Below are 14,540 nucleotides of genomic sequence, written 5' to 3'. Positions count from 1 at the left end.
AATGTTCTTGGGCAGCTTTCTTGCAATTTTTTTTTAAGTAGTCTTCAGGAATAGTTCTCCAGGCTTCTTGAAGGATATTCAGAGTTCATCTTTGGATGTTTGCTGCCTTTTGTTGATTTCCAGTTCAGTTCTTGTGTAATTTGACATACTTCAGCCATTTGTTTCCCTTCCTTACAAATGGCTCCTTGACAGCCACCCTTCCACTGAGACCATTTCTGAGGAGGCTTCAGTGAACAGTAGATGAATCTGTCAGGCCTTCAACATTTTTTCCCAATTTCTTATGGACATGACTTTCAGATACTGTTAAACTAGTGTAGATAGTCCTTTTTTTTTTTTTTTTTTAAAGGTCTGCCACTTGTTTTGACCCATACTTGTTCAGTTTCCTCAACTTTATAATGGCACACTGCACACCATGCTGAGATATGTCAAGTTTTGGGCTAATAGCTCTTTGGGAATTCCCTTTAAAAATACTATTTTATGCCTGTCAAACTGTTATCGCTGGTATTTTTCATAGCCTCAACTAAAGAAATGGAACAAATTGTTTATTGCGACAGGCTGCAAGTAAGTGCCTAAAATAGTTTAAAATTGCTTCTTTGCCAAGTTATCTGCTATGCGTAAACAACACTGGTTCATCCCTTACGTTTGGTGACTTTTTTATGGTTGAATGTGGCTTAAACAAAAAACAAACAAACCAAAAAAAACCACAAAAAAAACCCCACTCCTCTGAAAATGGTCATGTACAAGGACTGGACTGAAAACAAGTGAAAAACAGCCAATACCCAAAAAGAAACGACCATCAGAAACCCTGGAGAACTACTGCTCAAGACCACTTTTAAAACTACAAGAAAGTCTGGCTCCTTGGAAACAAGATATAAATAAATTAGAGGTGGCTCAATAGTTTTTCAGTATATTTAAGACAAAAAAACAGTGTTTTTTGGAAACAATGACATTTTATTCAAAAGATGCGTGACATATACAATTATAAAATAATTTACATGGCATGCCATACTATCCATTCACTATAAATGTTCAGTCACCAAATCAGACTCAGATTTTTTTTTCCCCCAAGTTTTTGTTTTTTTGTCATTGAAGTCTACAGCTACAAATACAAAGCACAGATCTTTCCTAAAGAAAAGCCAAATCCTACAATATCTACAACAGGTCATCATTAGTTTAAAGTGAACCCTTAACCAAGTCCATTAGCGATGCTGAACATGAACTCAGTGGCTTAAACTACTGAACTCCTGTGAACAATGAACGAGTGTGTATGTGCAGGACGCCATGACCACACATAGTTGAAGAAGATAGATTGAACACTGACGGGGTTGGTAGACTGCACAGCTGAATACAGACACCATGACTTGACATTTACACTCTACGTAACTAGTCTAAAAACTACAATAAACTGGGCACTTACTCATTCACATCTTTTCCATCAATGCAAACTTCACAAAAACACAGAAAAGTCGCCTGTTCCCATCCCTTGCACCCAACCCCACATTCCCATCTCACAACTTGGGCTACGCTTTTTTTTTTTTTCTCAACACAAAGAAATGTTTGGAAAAACTCCACAATATACAGTATGCATACTTGATCTTCTTTTCAGAAATAAACTCATAAATAAAATGTACAGACCAGCAACTGAGATGCTAAACTAAAAAGGTAACAAACTGGTCAGAAGCAATGACAAAGTAGCTTTACTTTTCTAAAGAAAATATTGCACAACTAACACAAAAAGATGTTTTCTTTATGACATGCTAATTTTCAAGATTAGACCTTTTTTTTCTCCTCAGTCCCTATCACTATAGCCCCCACTAACCAACATGCATGTTTTTTAATATGGAAAAAAAAATAACATCTAATAATCTCATCAAATCAAAGACCAAGCAGAGCTGGTCCAAAGTAATGAACTTACACTTCCCTCTAAGCCTGTTTGTTTCAACTTCAGATTTTCAGAAATCTATATTTTGGCACAAATTTTTGAGGTGATACATTGTCGCACCTTCCCAATTTTAATGAGCCTCAACATTCCTGCCTCTCTCTGTAATTTTGGCTTTCATCTAATGCACATATTTGCACTAGATGAAAGCCAAAACTGCCTAATAATTTACTGCTGCCCATAGTTCTTCCAGCTGGCTGCTCTCTTTGCCCTTAGTTCAACACAAACTTCCCTGCCTGAAAAAAAAACCAAAACAAAACAAAAAAACAGCTTTTCAGATTTCAGACTCAGCTTACTGAACAGGCAGATCTCATAGCTTCAATCTTTGTCGGAGATCCATCTGCAGAGTTTCAGTGACTATAAGATCAACTTGGAACTGCTCTTTATGGTCCTGGCTGCCGAGATAAACAGTACTACAGCTCTCCTCCACACGTGATATTACACTTACGCACAGTGGAGACAAGTGTAAACAGAAATCTGTCACCTAAGTCTCTTTACAACATTTTACATTTAACTGACATGTATTTACATGTGTTCTGAAAAGAGTATGAAATGACATAAGTGAAATATACAAAAATATTTAATGTACCTTGCTAACATGTTTAGTGTGGTCTTTAAGAGCAGGGACAGCTCCCCTCCCCAAAACTACATACTCACTTCACAGAAGTGACATCAGGTGACAAATCACTTCATGCCAGAGCTTAAATTGTTCAGTCTCGGCCTTGGCGACTTCTTTGGCGCCCATGTCACCAGTACAGGATACGTCTGTACACCACTCTGACCTGAATTCTCCTGACTACACAGTAATATTCAAACTCAGTCTCCCAAATAAATCAGGTAAGAAAGCTGTGTGAGGATTACGTAACACAACAATGACAATAATGTTAAGATTTATCTGAATCGATAAACAACATGTACATATAAATTAAACCATGTAGCAGAGTAACATTTCTTCTTCCTTCAAAGTAACATGTGGACTGCAGGTCTTTACTGTCCAGAGATTGCAACAGTGGCCCATTTTTCACAATAGTGAAAAGCCTGAACTCTTAGTAGTGTTCCTAAATGATGCATATATCTACACCTCACTTCCAGCCAAGACAGGCTGCAACAGTAACAAAAGGAAAGGGCAGAGAGCAAAAAGAAAAAAAGACCCTCCTACCCTCCACCATGTTTAGTCATTTAATAAAACCCTAAGAGCAAAAGCAGTATAATAAAGTGGTAACTGTTTCACTAAAGGTTTGTACAGCAATGGATTTCAGTGCCCAGTAGTACCTGTGAGCTCTGGGGACGAGTTTCATCTCCAGAGTGTGGTTTTCAAGTATTACTGCTGCTTCTTTTGAAAACTGCACCTTAGCAATCCTCTCTCATTTAACCAATTGGTTATCACATCTCTAAACTTCTTCTAGCTAAAGCAGCATTTATTTGCATGATGATTTACCAAAGCTCAGCTCTTTGGCCCTACATGCACCGCAGGGTGCCTGCAACTGCTGAATGGAGCAGATCTGCCGGCATCCTTCACAAACGCATTCAATGCTTATTGCACCAACACCAGTGGCAGCATTGTGTAGTGCAGCGTGATTGTGTTTCTGTCTATAGCCAGGGCTTATTTTAGTCCTGTTCTCCAGAATCCAATCTAAGAGTTCATGATTCTCAAATAAAACAGCTGTACCCTCTTCAACAGATTGCATCTAAAGCCCATAACTCAGGGTAAGAAGGGAGGAGACATCTCATTTGAGGCGTTGAGTAACATTGGCCAACGCTACTGCAAAGGCCTGGACAGCAGAGAAGGGATACTGGAAGTCCAGGATGTAGGCATTGCCATCAATTCTGCCAAACTGCATCACCTATAAAAAATTTTTAAAAAGTTCATACAGAGCAGCAAAGGTTAAATTCATTACCAACAGATTGGTGAAAGGCTCTAAATCAATAATCCTTGAATGTTTGTAATGGTTATTTCTGTATGATAACATACTGCAAGTTATTTGAAGTGAAGCTGTCTTACCTGTCTGCCCTCCAGTTCAATCTGAAAGTTCTTGGCAGATTCTTGTGTGACACGCCCACCGAAGTCCAGCTGGTAGACCTGCGTGGCTTCGTTCCACAAGGGCTGCTTGTTGGCCATGACATACACAAACCCCTGGCTGCCCAGCCCTCTGTCCTCCTTCTCATTGGCTTTTCGACACTTTATTTCATCCAGCTCACTGGCAGCCCTCAGGTTCCTCTTACTTTTCCAGCCCTTCTTACTGCTCTGGCACTGATTGAGTAGCTCATCCCCACTGATAAATAGCTCTGGCTCACTTTCTGAACTATCTTGGAACTCACTATTGGCAGTGGCCTTACTCAGCTTCTTAGCCTTCAACTGCTGCTCTTTCTGTCCCTTCATCTTCTTCTTGTCTCTTACTCCCAGCCGTGGACTGGAAATGAGAGAATTGAAATCACCCAGAGCTCTGCCCTCTTTTTTCGATTTGCTCCCTTCAGCCAGTGGTGGCACATTAGCCTCCTCAGTCCGACCGTCCACCCGCTTGCGATTCTTCTTACTGAACTTCTCAGAGCGCTGCGGCACAGGGCTCTCAGTCAAGGAGAGCACCTCCTGAAAACTCTCCCCAGCCTCTGCCATGGTGTCTTGTAATCCTCCATGGCTCTGAAGCTCTGCTGGTGGTGGAGGAGGTGGTGGTGGTGGAGGAGGAGGTGGTGGTGGTGACAGAACATTTTTGTCTACTGCCAGGTGGGAGGCTTTGGGTGGTAGTGGCACTGCAGGACTCGGCATAGGTGGGCAAGAATTATAGGTACCCCACGGTGTGTGGAGGGCAATGGGAGGAATGGGAAGCCCAGCACAAGCACTTCCTCCTGGGTACATGGGTGGGAGGGGGCAGCAGGCTAGGTTGGCCAGGTTTGCAGGGTAACCTGGTGGCAACACTAGGGTTGTATCCTGCTGTGAAAAGGGCACAGGTGCCACCACCTCCTTTGGTGAGGAGCAGGGGCGTGGAGAACCTGGGATGGCTTGGAGCTGGGCTCCAGAATAGGCAGTTGCTGTGGGGTACTGGAGTGAAATCTGGTAGCCTGTAGCCGCGGCAGCAGCAGCAGCTTGGAATGATGCAGCACTGGGACTTGTGGGGGACTTTGGAGAAAGGACAAAAGGCAGCCTGGTTACATCCAAGTGCTGAGCTGGGCTAAGAATAAGGGGAGGTGGTTTATGTGGTACAGGGGGGCCAGCAGAGTTTAAATTCGCTGTCCGTTCCTGAGGAACCCACACCTCCTCTGTAGCTGCTGGATCCCACTGATAGGGAGGTGGGCGCTTGACAACCAGCCCTGACACATCACTTCCACCTAATGCCAGATGCCTCAGTGACTGGTTCAGTGTCTCATCCTCAGTGAATGCTGAATTAACGTAATCAGCCCTGTCTCTGCTGCTTCCCCCTGCTGCAGCTCCAGATCCTTCAAGTGAACTCATCAGATTATAGGAGGACTGGGAAGCCAGAGGAGTAGCACTGTTTGAATGAACAATAACTGTGCTATGCGGTGCTCCATTCCCTGGAGGGAAATCTTGTCTGATAATAGTTCCTCCTGCTATTCCATTAGTGCTCCCTGGGGCAGTGCCTCCAACACTGGATCCACTGCTACACTGACTGCAAGTGTATAAGGCTGTTGGCACCCTCTGCTGGAACGAGGCTGCTAGTGCACTACTGTTTTTAGCCTTGGGAGGCAATGGTCTAGGTGGTTCCAGCATTTGGGAAACTTTGAGTGCTGCCTCTCGGCTGTTCCTCCTGAGGGTGGCGTGGATCAGACTGCTGTCAAGCCTCTGTCCGGGATTCCTAGCAGCAGTGCTGTTCTGATTGGCTGGATCAGGGTATGGGGGTGGGTCTCCACTAGGTATAGAATAGCGAGGTGCAGTGAGTCTGTTGAGAGTAGCAGAGGTGTAGGGCAGCTGGAGCTTCTTGTCAGCTGAGGAGGAGGATGACGAGGAGGTGATCCTGAGAGTGGCGGAGCTGCCAGGTCCTTGGAGAGTGTAGACATTCTGATTGCAGACCAGGCGTGTTCGAGGACGACATACTTCTTCCACATTTCCACTGCTATCAAATGTCGTTATCCTCTCATAGCCCAGTGGTGTGGGGTACTGCGGTTGTTGCTGACCTGAAGAATGAAGTGGAAACTCTCCCTTCTTCACACAAAGGTCACCAGGGGGAGGAGTTCCACTGGTGCTCCCTCCTGATCCAGATGCAGTACTGGAAGATGCAGTAGAAGCTGATGCTGAGACAGCAGCTGCAGCAGCAGCTGCAGCAGCCACAGCAGCAGCCACTGTCCCTGGGTAGGGGGGTGGGGGGTTCATCTTGCTGAGCTCTAGAGGAGCACTGAACACCACCGTATCACCCTCAGCCAGCTGTGGAGGTGACCGAGTAGTTTTGATCTTCAGCAAGTGTTCATGTTCGCCCCCTACTGCTCTCTCAACCACTAAATCAGCAGGTTGATGAGGAATCTGGATATGGAGAGCCCCCGGCTGTAGCTGGTGCAGAGCTCCACCTGAAGGTTGTCCTGAAGACATCGAGGAAACAGGGATTTGAATTTGAAGCTGCTGAAGCTGATGGTGCTGCTGCTGTTGCTGCATCTGATGGTGCTGCTGAGACTGCAGCTGATGATGCATTTGTTGCTGTTGCTGCAGTTGCTGCTGAAGTTGTTGCTGTTGTTGTATGTGTATGTGCTGCTGAAGCTGCTGTTGCTGCTGTATGTGTTGAAGCTGTTGCTGATGCTGCTGCTGCTGTATGTGTTGGAGCTGCTGTTGAATGTGCTGCTGCTGTTGTAAGTGTTGGTGCTGGAGCATCTGCTGCTGCTGAAGTTGCTGTTGATGGTGCTGAATTTGTTGTTGGTGGTGTTGAAGTAACTGTTGCTGCTGTTGTTGCTGCTGACTTGGCTGTTGCTGCTGCTGTTGATGCGGTTGTTGTGATTGTTGTGAAGGGTGATGAGAAGGTGGAGGTCCAACCACTAGGCGACCTACTTCCAGTCCCCCAAAAATAACCTGACCAGGACTGGAATACCTGGTTGGTACTGTGTACTGGGCTGTCAGGATGGTGTCCTGGCTTTGGTCTGACCCACCAACAGCCCCTCCAGCAGGGGTTGCTGTGGAATTGGTTAGGACATCCAGCTGAACATTCTGATTGGCTAGGAGTGACTGGACCAAGCCAATGCTTTGGGCAGGGGACATGGCTTGGGCTGGACTATGGATGGGGGCAATAGGGATGTTGACAGTGCAGGGTGGGTTGTCATCAGCGCCACCAGCAGGGCCTGAAACAGGCAGGTCATCTTCATCCTCACTAAAAACATTGGGGCTGAAGACAGGCAGGTTGATGTAGTCCATGGAGATCTTGCGTACCTCTGGCAGGTAGATTGTCATCTGTCTGGGCTGAAGATGGAGGAGGCTTGTCTTATAGATAACTAATGAGTGAGGGACAGAATAAAAATTAAAATTAGGAAACGAAAAATGACAATAGGTGAATAAGTTAACTAGAATTAATGTTTAATTTCCCAACACACAGCTGTTGATTTGTTACCTGCACCAAGATTGGTGGGTAAGAAAGTAGCAAGCCCCACTATCTTGAACTTTGTTCCCCAAATATTGGATGTGACCTGAGCAAGGTAATTTTGCTGCAAGACAAAAAACAAACAGTGTTTTCTATGAAAATATTATAAGCATTTCTAAATTCACAATAGTGCATTTTATGCAAAACTTATTAGATCTGTGATGCACCAATATGGCATGTCATGCTTCTCTGCACACACAGGCAGCATGACCAATCCACAGGAAAGCACGTGATCTCTCACTGGCTTCTCACTCAGCGTTTACCTGAGTGATGTCATCTAGAGGAAATTCCCTCCGCGTTAGACTGGGTGACCCAATCGAGGGTTTCCGTATGGGTAAACGTGGTGACCTGGAGATCTCCTGCGTAGCACGGGATAGTTTGGGAGATTTTCTGGGATCAATGTTGATCCTGTTGGTAAAGGGACAAACTAAGTCTCTACAGAGAAGGTGGCAAATAAAAAAAAAAAAAAAAAAGTTTAGGCATGCAGAGAAACCAAAAAGCAAAGAGCAAAGAAAAGGGGCATTCAAATAAATTTAATCATTTGAGCCAAACATTCATAAAAAAATATACTTCAATACCACAAAAAGGGTTTTGATTGCTGGAATGGGGCACTATTTTCAGATTTCATCATAAAAATGTCTTCATTGTCATATAAATTCTTCTTGTATCAAACTCTTCAATGCGTCAAAGATCAGTTGACTCCCACTTATTTAAAACTGTGTGAAAATCTGCAGAGAACAAATCTCCCCTTGTCCATTTCACCTAAATCACTAAAAAGATCTAAGTTTCAAACAGAAGACACATACTGGCTTGGCAGAACTTTCTGTTCTACACACAGATCAGGGGTTTAGTTACCTGGGAAGTTTGGGGGATTTGCTACCCCTGGATATCTTTGGCGATTTCTTGCCAACCCAGTCATCACTGAGCTCAATGTCGCTGGAGTCTGAACAGTTACAGCTGTCAATCATGGCCGATATCAGACTGTTGCCATATATCTCATCTGAGGAGACAAAATGTGAAAATGACTATTTAAATGTTACCTTCGAGTAAATGTGCAGGCAAATGCAACAAATATCAGGTGTCATTTGTTCTCTCAGTTACATCACTGCTATTCATAATGTTGCTGTTTCAGAAAGACTGAATGAAGAATGATGTTGAAATATGTCTTCTGGTGGTTATTCTAGGTATCTTGGCACTACAGGAGACATTCTGAAATCTACTTTAGCATCCTAGAGGCAAGAATCCTCTTAGCTTTGACAAAACATCATCATCCCAAAGCATTTTTTCTGCCATTTCTACAAATAAACATTTCAACCCATTCATTTCTTTCAGTTGTTTCACTACTCATTTTCCACACTCATATGAAGTCTGTAAACCACAGCTGCTGCTCCAGTTTAGGTCAAACTAATTTATTTGATGGGCATAAAAGTGTGAATGGGCTGGAACCATTTCATGGCTGGCTTCATTTATCACTGTGTGGGGAGAGAGACAGTTGATTTATGAGCAACCTAGGGGCCATAAGAGCCCCCATTAAGCAGCTTTTAATTAACATGCGGCCAGTCTGCCCTATGTGAATAAAACTCGCTCTCTAAGTGCCAAGTTGAGAAACTCTGGAAAACTACTGGACAATGTCAGAAGTGTGTCGAGTTGCATTATGTTTCACACTTCTATTTGAATTTCAAAATTTTTATTTATTTATTTTTTAGCAAGAACCAATATTAAAAATATATTTATTAGGTTGAGAAGCTGATAACCATTTCAGGTCTTCTTTGGAAAATGATGCTTTAGGTTACTGACGTGAAAAAAATAATCCCACCTGTTTTCCCATCCATCTTGGGATCCATAATGACAAACTCAGGCCGGAGTTTACTTATTCGTCGGCCCTTGAGGATAGGCACCAGACCTCCTAGGTATTCCAGATACAGAGTATAGCAAGGCCCTCCCACCTCAGGGTTATCTTCTGTGCGCTTCATAGTGCAGTGCAGGCGCTCGTTCCCAGCTGTCGGGTAACTCACAAAATCTCTCATGTTGTTGGGATCTGGGATGGGAGGCTGGAAATGTAAAGTTGCAGTTAAGTTTGAAAACTTGTCATGACAATCCAACAACAATTTAAATTTTTTTTTTTTTTTTTTTGCTGCTGCTGCTTTTTATGGTAAACTACTGTCTCCTCTCAGGTCACCAATTAATCTGTTATTATTTTTTATGGTTTAAATGGAAATAAATCCCCCCTGGCCTGTGTTACCTTGATGGTGGGGACAAAAGCAGCAGTGACGTAAGAACAGAGGCGAGAAGGCATGGTGAGCTTGGCCACGTCTTTTTCCTCCTTTACCGCTGTGGCAATGACCTGCTGGCAGAGTAGTTGTAGTGTGGCAACGCGGTGCTCAACTCGCACAACGTAGAGTGCTGGGCCGGACGCCAAGAACATACGAGAGTCCCGGTGGCCCCAGCAGAGTGTAGTGATGGGACGCTGCAGTGTGAGGGAGAAGATACATTTGAGAATGAACAACATGCTTTCACAAGGCCAATATAAAGCATAAATGATGACTTATGACTGTGATATAGTTCTTTGTCAAATTTCACATTTTTTTTGGAGTGCAATCATAATAGAAAAGCCTTAAGCAGATAATCTTATTACATATTAACCATTTTGCCCTAATTTGGAGGCCTTGCCCTAAACTTTTATCCAAATACTTTTAGTCACACCACGGTTAATAAAGATATAGTTCATATTTCATCAAAAATATGTTTAATATATTAACAATACTTATTAAATCAAAACAATTTTAAGCATGCTGTAAGAGATTGATATGCTGTGATTATCTTTAACATTTCTACAAATACTTTTGGTAACCACATCCTAGAACAGACAAAAAATTTCCATGGTAAGCAATTTACAGAAAGTACATACTGCACTCTTGTACAAAGGTGTATACTACATAATGTCGTTCTATTTATATAATCTATAACAATAAGTCAGATAGAATGTATACTTACAAGGTATTCACATCATATTATACTTATGTGTGTACAGGAATATTACTACATAATGTATTCATGCTACATAATATCCTGATATCAATGCATTATATATAATATCACTATAATCATTAGGCAACCAAGTACTAAACATAAAACAACCATGTTGTTTACATTTGAGCAATATTGCTGAGCAGCAGATATGGCTTTAATATTGCTCAATGATGAGCACGGCTCAGTGATGAGTACTGTACTATTTATGGCCATGAGTCATCCCTGACCAACATGTTAGACAATGCTCAGAATTTGGCATCACAGGCTAATCAATAAGGCTGCAGCCTAGAACTGATGTTACTATAAACAGACTGGCTCTTTATCTAGAAGTTTGGGATTCCCCAGTTTCTCCCTATCTAGCTACTGCCAGCTGTTCAGTGACCTAGGTCAATTGCTAGATGTGAGCAATCCCCACTTTCTCCACTTCAGTCAATAATGGTCAAGTAGGTATAGCCAATCACACAGCACAATATGATCACATGATTAGGCTAAGCCAATCAGGCATGAGAAAAGGCTGCATCTCATTAGAATTTATTGTCATAGCATTAGCAGCCTGAAATCCTCCATGTTGTTTACTCTCCACTTCTGATAAATACAGCAAAGGGTACTAAACATCCAGGAATATGAATATTGCGCTGCAAATCTTTGAAGAGTAAAGAACATATATGCCAAATTCCATGTGGTGTTGGAGTCTATAGACCGGAAAGGTAAAACCTCATGGACAGACCCCTGGTTAATGTCAATTAATGTCAACTAACTAAGCCCAGCCCAGCCCTCCTATCTTATCTTTTTTCTACCCCCTGGCTCACTTCCTAGATTGCAGAGAGGATCTCATCCTGCAGTCATACTTGAACTGCAGCTGGTGATAGTAGTCCTTCTGTTCTGGAGATCTTGTGTGAACTGAAGGGTCACTCTAACCACAACCTGCAGCAAGTTTAGAACTGGTCTATGGAGCACAACACCAAGTTCACCAAGACTGCAGAGGAGAACAAGGACCATCGTTCCCAGCTGCACCCCAAGATGGTGAAGTAGCAGCAAATTACAATGCTCACTTATTTTTCACAAAGCACTTATACCCTGGTCTCTATTAAATATGTGAGAAAGACTGCATTTTGGGGGGGGGGAAACATGAGATGGGAAAGGCCTCGGCTACCTGGTCAGCAGCAACTGAATTCACAAAATATGAGTGAGATTGTCCAAGGACAAATCAATCACAGATGGTGTCAATTTTTACAGACAAGTGAAAAACTAAGGATGCTATAATAAATTGCCAAATATACTTGTGCAAACATTAGCATACCTGGACAACATGCCCAAGAAAAGCATTTCAAATGAGTCATTGGTTACTTTTCAAAGAGCATAAATATTTCAACAGATCAATGTTTACTAAATATTAGAAAAACTATTTTCTAGAAAGACACTCAGTTGAGAGGTTTGCTCCAGCTAATAAGGAAGAAAACACAACAAGTTATCAGATCTCCTCCCAGATCACCTGTGCTGGTGTATCCAGTGTATAGATGTGTTCGCCCCGAACGTTGAAGAACTTCACAATGGCGTTCCTGTTGGGTGGAGGACAGGAGGTGTCAGTGGGGAGGAGGGTCCTCTCCATCCCTGCCACTGCTAGAAGATCCCCCTGCGAGCACCACTGGACCACCACATCTACCGCACAGAGGAAAGAAGAAAAAGCACACATACATTTCTGAATATTAACATATGGAGCCAGTTTCACACACAAAAAAAGATAAACACAGCATTCCTGAAGAAGTTTTAAAAAGGAATAAGCAAGTGAGTGAAGGAAACAGTGAATCGAGCCAAGAACAAAGCAGGTGGAGCACTGGTGTGTTAATAAAATTAATGACACGTGCGCACACACACCTTTCAGACCAGTGTGGATGAGGATAGGGGAGAGGTCATCATAGCTGTTCATTAGATTGATGTCTCCAGAGGTGAAGCTGACTGTCAGCAGTGGTTTCTGGCTGTGCACTAGGAAAAAAACAAAACAAAACAAAAACATATTAGACTGGCAGTGTGAACAGCCGAAACTTTCAGCAGAACCATCAATCGCAATGTTTTTAGATTTAAAGGACACGTGTTTAGAGCAGAGGTCCCCAACCCCCGGGCCGTGGACCGGTACCGGGCCGTGGGACATTTGGTACCGGGCCGCACATAAAGAATAAATAACTTAAATTATTTCCGTTTTACTTATTATCTGCGCCTAAACTATATTTTATTTTGAAAAATGGGCGGATTCGCTCCGTTACTTCCCTCCATGACTTCCTCTTGACGTGTCAAGACGTTTCTGCTCACATACGTCACCGCTAAAATTAAACCCAGAAGCTTCAGGCCTGTCTAACGAAATCGGTTGGTTGACCTACATAACGCTTCTTTAAATTTTTGAGTGCTCAACAAGAGTAGAAAAGCGCTATGTAAGAACTAGTCCATTTACCATTTTTATTTATCAACACCGGGGATAGCAGTGAGGTAGACCCAGCCATCAAACTGACTCTCCAGCGCTTGACACCGCGGCTCTGCAGCCACGCTCCATGTGAAATCGGCCGAACCCAGTCAAACCAGAAGCCAGCAAAAATGAGTATCAGAGAAACAAGCTCAGGGGGCTTACACTGATTCAGTGTTATGGTGAGTTGTATTTTTCATGCGCTTTATACAGTAAAAATCACCTAAGTCGAAGTCGCATAAATTGGGTTTTCGCTCTAGTTGGATGGCATCTGCAGGTCCTGATTTTTCCTAACATTAATTCCAATAAAATCATCACATAAATCCGTCGGATATTCACCTACCTCGGATGAAAAATCTGGTCCCATTGTAATAAATTTCCAGTTAAATGTGATCGCATAAACTGGATGAGTTTAGCGCTAAAACCCTCCTCAGCTCCTGTCCGCCCACTTCCATGCATCGGCTCGTTCATGCACAACTACACACACACTAACAACGCCTGGAAATTGTTTTAGTGTTTATATCAGTTCATTTCACCGGGGACAATCGTGGCAAGTGTAAGCTACAAACTTGCACTTACGAGTAAAATTTCAGATTATAAAATTTGCAGAAGCAAATTCATAGATGAAGCAGAAGCCATTGCAGCGAAATTCGATAATAGACCCCAAACTGGGCCATTTGAATCCGACTGAGGTGATTTCTACTGTATTTGTTTTTGCGGTGTATCTTATTTTGAAGGCATGTTTTACCATGGCTCTAACAGCTGACCAGGGAGCGCTGTGGGCAGAGAGCCTGTTATTCATGTTGAGGCGGGATGTTACGAGAACGCTGCTGATAGAGTTGCATACGAATACAAAGTGGATTCCCGTTTTTTATTATTATACGTAGAAAATATCACACTTGGTTATGGTCGTATCATTTATTTTGACGTATTTATTCGCCACACCTTAAAAGCCGGTCCGTGGAAATATTTTCTAACACTAAACCGGTCCGCGGCTCAAAAAAGGTTGGGGACCACTGGATTAGAGGACTTATAATTCTGTTTTCAATGGTGTATATTCATCCATATATATCAATAATGTGTTTTTAGCTTAGAAAAAAGCAAATTATAGCAACACAGTGAGTGGGTCCTCTTCCCCGAAGCTCACAGGGTTTCAGAGTCCGCTAGAACAGAAAACCCGAACACTGGTTGTAGAAAGAACCTCATACGTATTTACGTGGCTATATAGCCCCCATAGAGTCTCTGATACATTTGGAAAGGGAGGGGTTGTTATCTTCGACCTCACCACTAGATGCCACTGAAGCCCACACACCGGTGTTTAAAGTAGTGTAAGTAAGTGTCCATCAAGGGAGGATTGATGTGAAAAATATACACATCTATGATCTCAGTAGCTTCCAATAATGAATTCAACAACAGTTTTCCTGGGAGCAGCTGTATATCCACAACCACAGTTTAGCCTGACATTAAATATAAATACAGCTGAAATAAAAGGTAAATTGACAGAAAGTACTAGTAAAGAGTGTGTCTAGCAGGTTTTGTTTTATAC

General features: G+C 42.8%; 1 protein-coding gene across 2 annotated transcripts in view; it reads right to left on the bottom strand.

The window, feature by feature from the left end:
- Nucleotides 1-939: 939 nt before the first annotated feature.
- tulp4a (TUB like protein 4a) overlaps nt 940-14,540 on the bottom strand; it is a 39,258-nt gene continuing 25,657 nt past the window's right edge. Inside the window, exons 6-14 of one of the 2 annotated variants that reach the window (XM_030721201.1) lie at nt 12,415-12,522; nt 12,032-12,198; nt 9,752-9,976; nt 9,326-9,560; nt 8,365-8,509; nt 7,773-7,944; nt 7,480-7,573; nt 3,942-7,363; nt 940-3,783 (exon numbers count right to left, since the gene is read on the bottom strand). In XM_030721201.1, coding sequence (XP_030577061.1) covers nt 3,667-3,783; nt 3,942-7,363; nt 7,480-7,573; nt 7,773-7,944; nt 8,365-8,509; nt 9,326-9,560; nt 9,752-9,976; nt 12,032-12,198; nt 12,415-12,522 — 4,685 coding nt within the window. In that variant the 3' untranslated portion in view covers nt 940-3,666. The remainder of the gene's footprint in view (nt 3,784-3,941; nt 7,364-7,479; nt 7,574-7,772; nt 7,945-8,364; nt 8,510-9,325; nt 9,561-9,751; nt 9,977-12,031; nt 12,199-12,414; nt 12,523-14,540) is intronic. The other variant, XM_030721202.1, reaches the window with a different exon arrangement.

Source organism: Archocentrus centrarchus, chromosome 24 (assembly GCF_007364275.1).
Source record: "Archocentrus centrarchus isolate MPI-CPG fArcCen1 chromosome 24, fArcCen1, whole genome shotgun sequence".
NCBI classification, from domain to species: Eukaryota; Metazoa; Chordata; class Actinopteri; order Cichliformes; family Cichlidae; genus Archocentrus; species Archocentrus centrarchus.
This window is presented reverse-complemented; position numbering and strand designations above follow the sequence as displayed.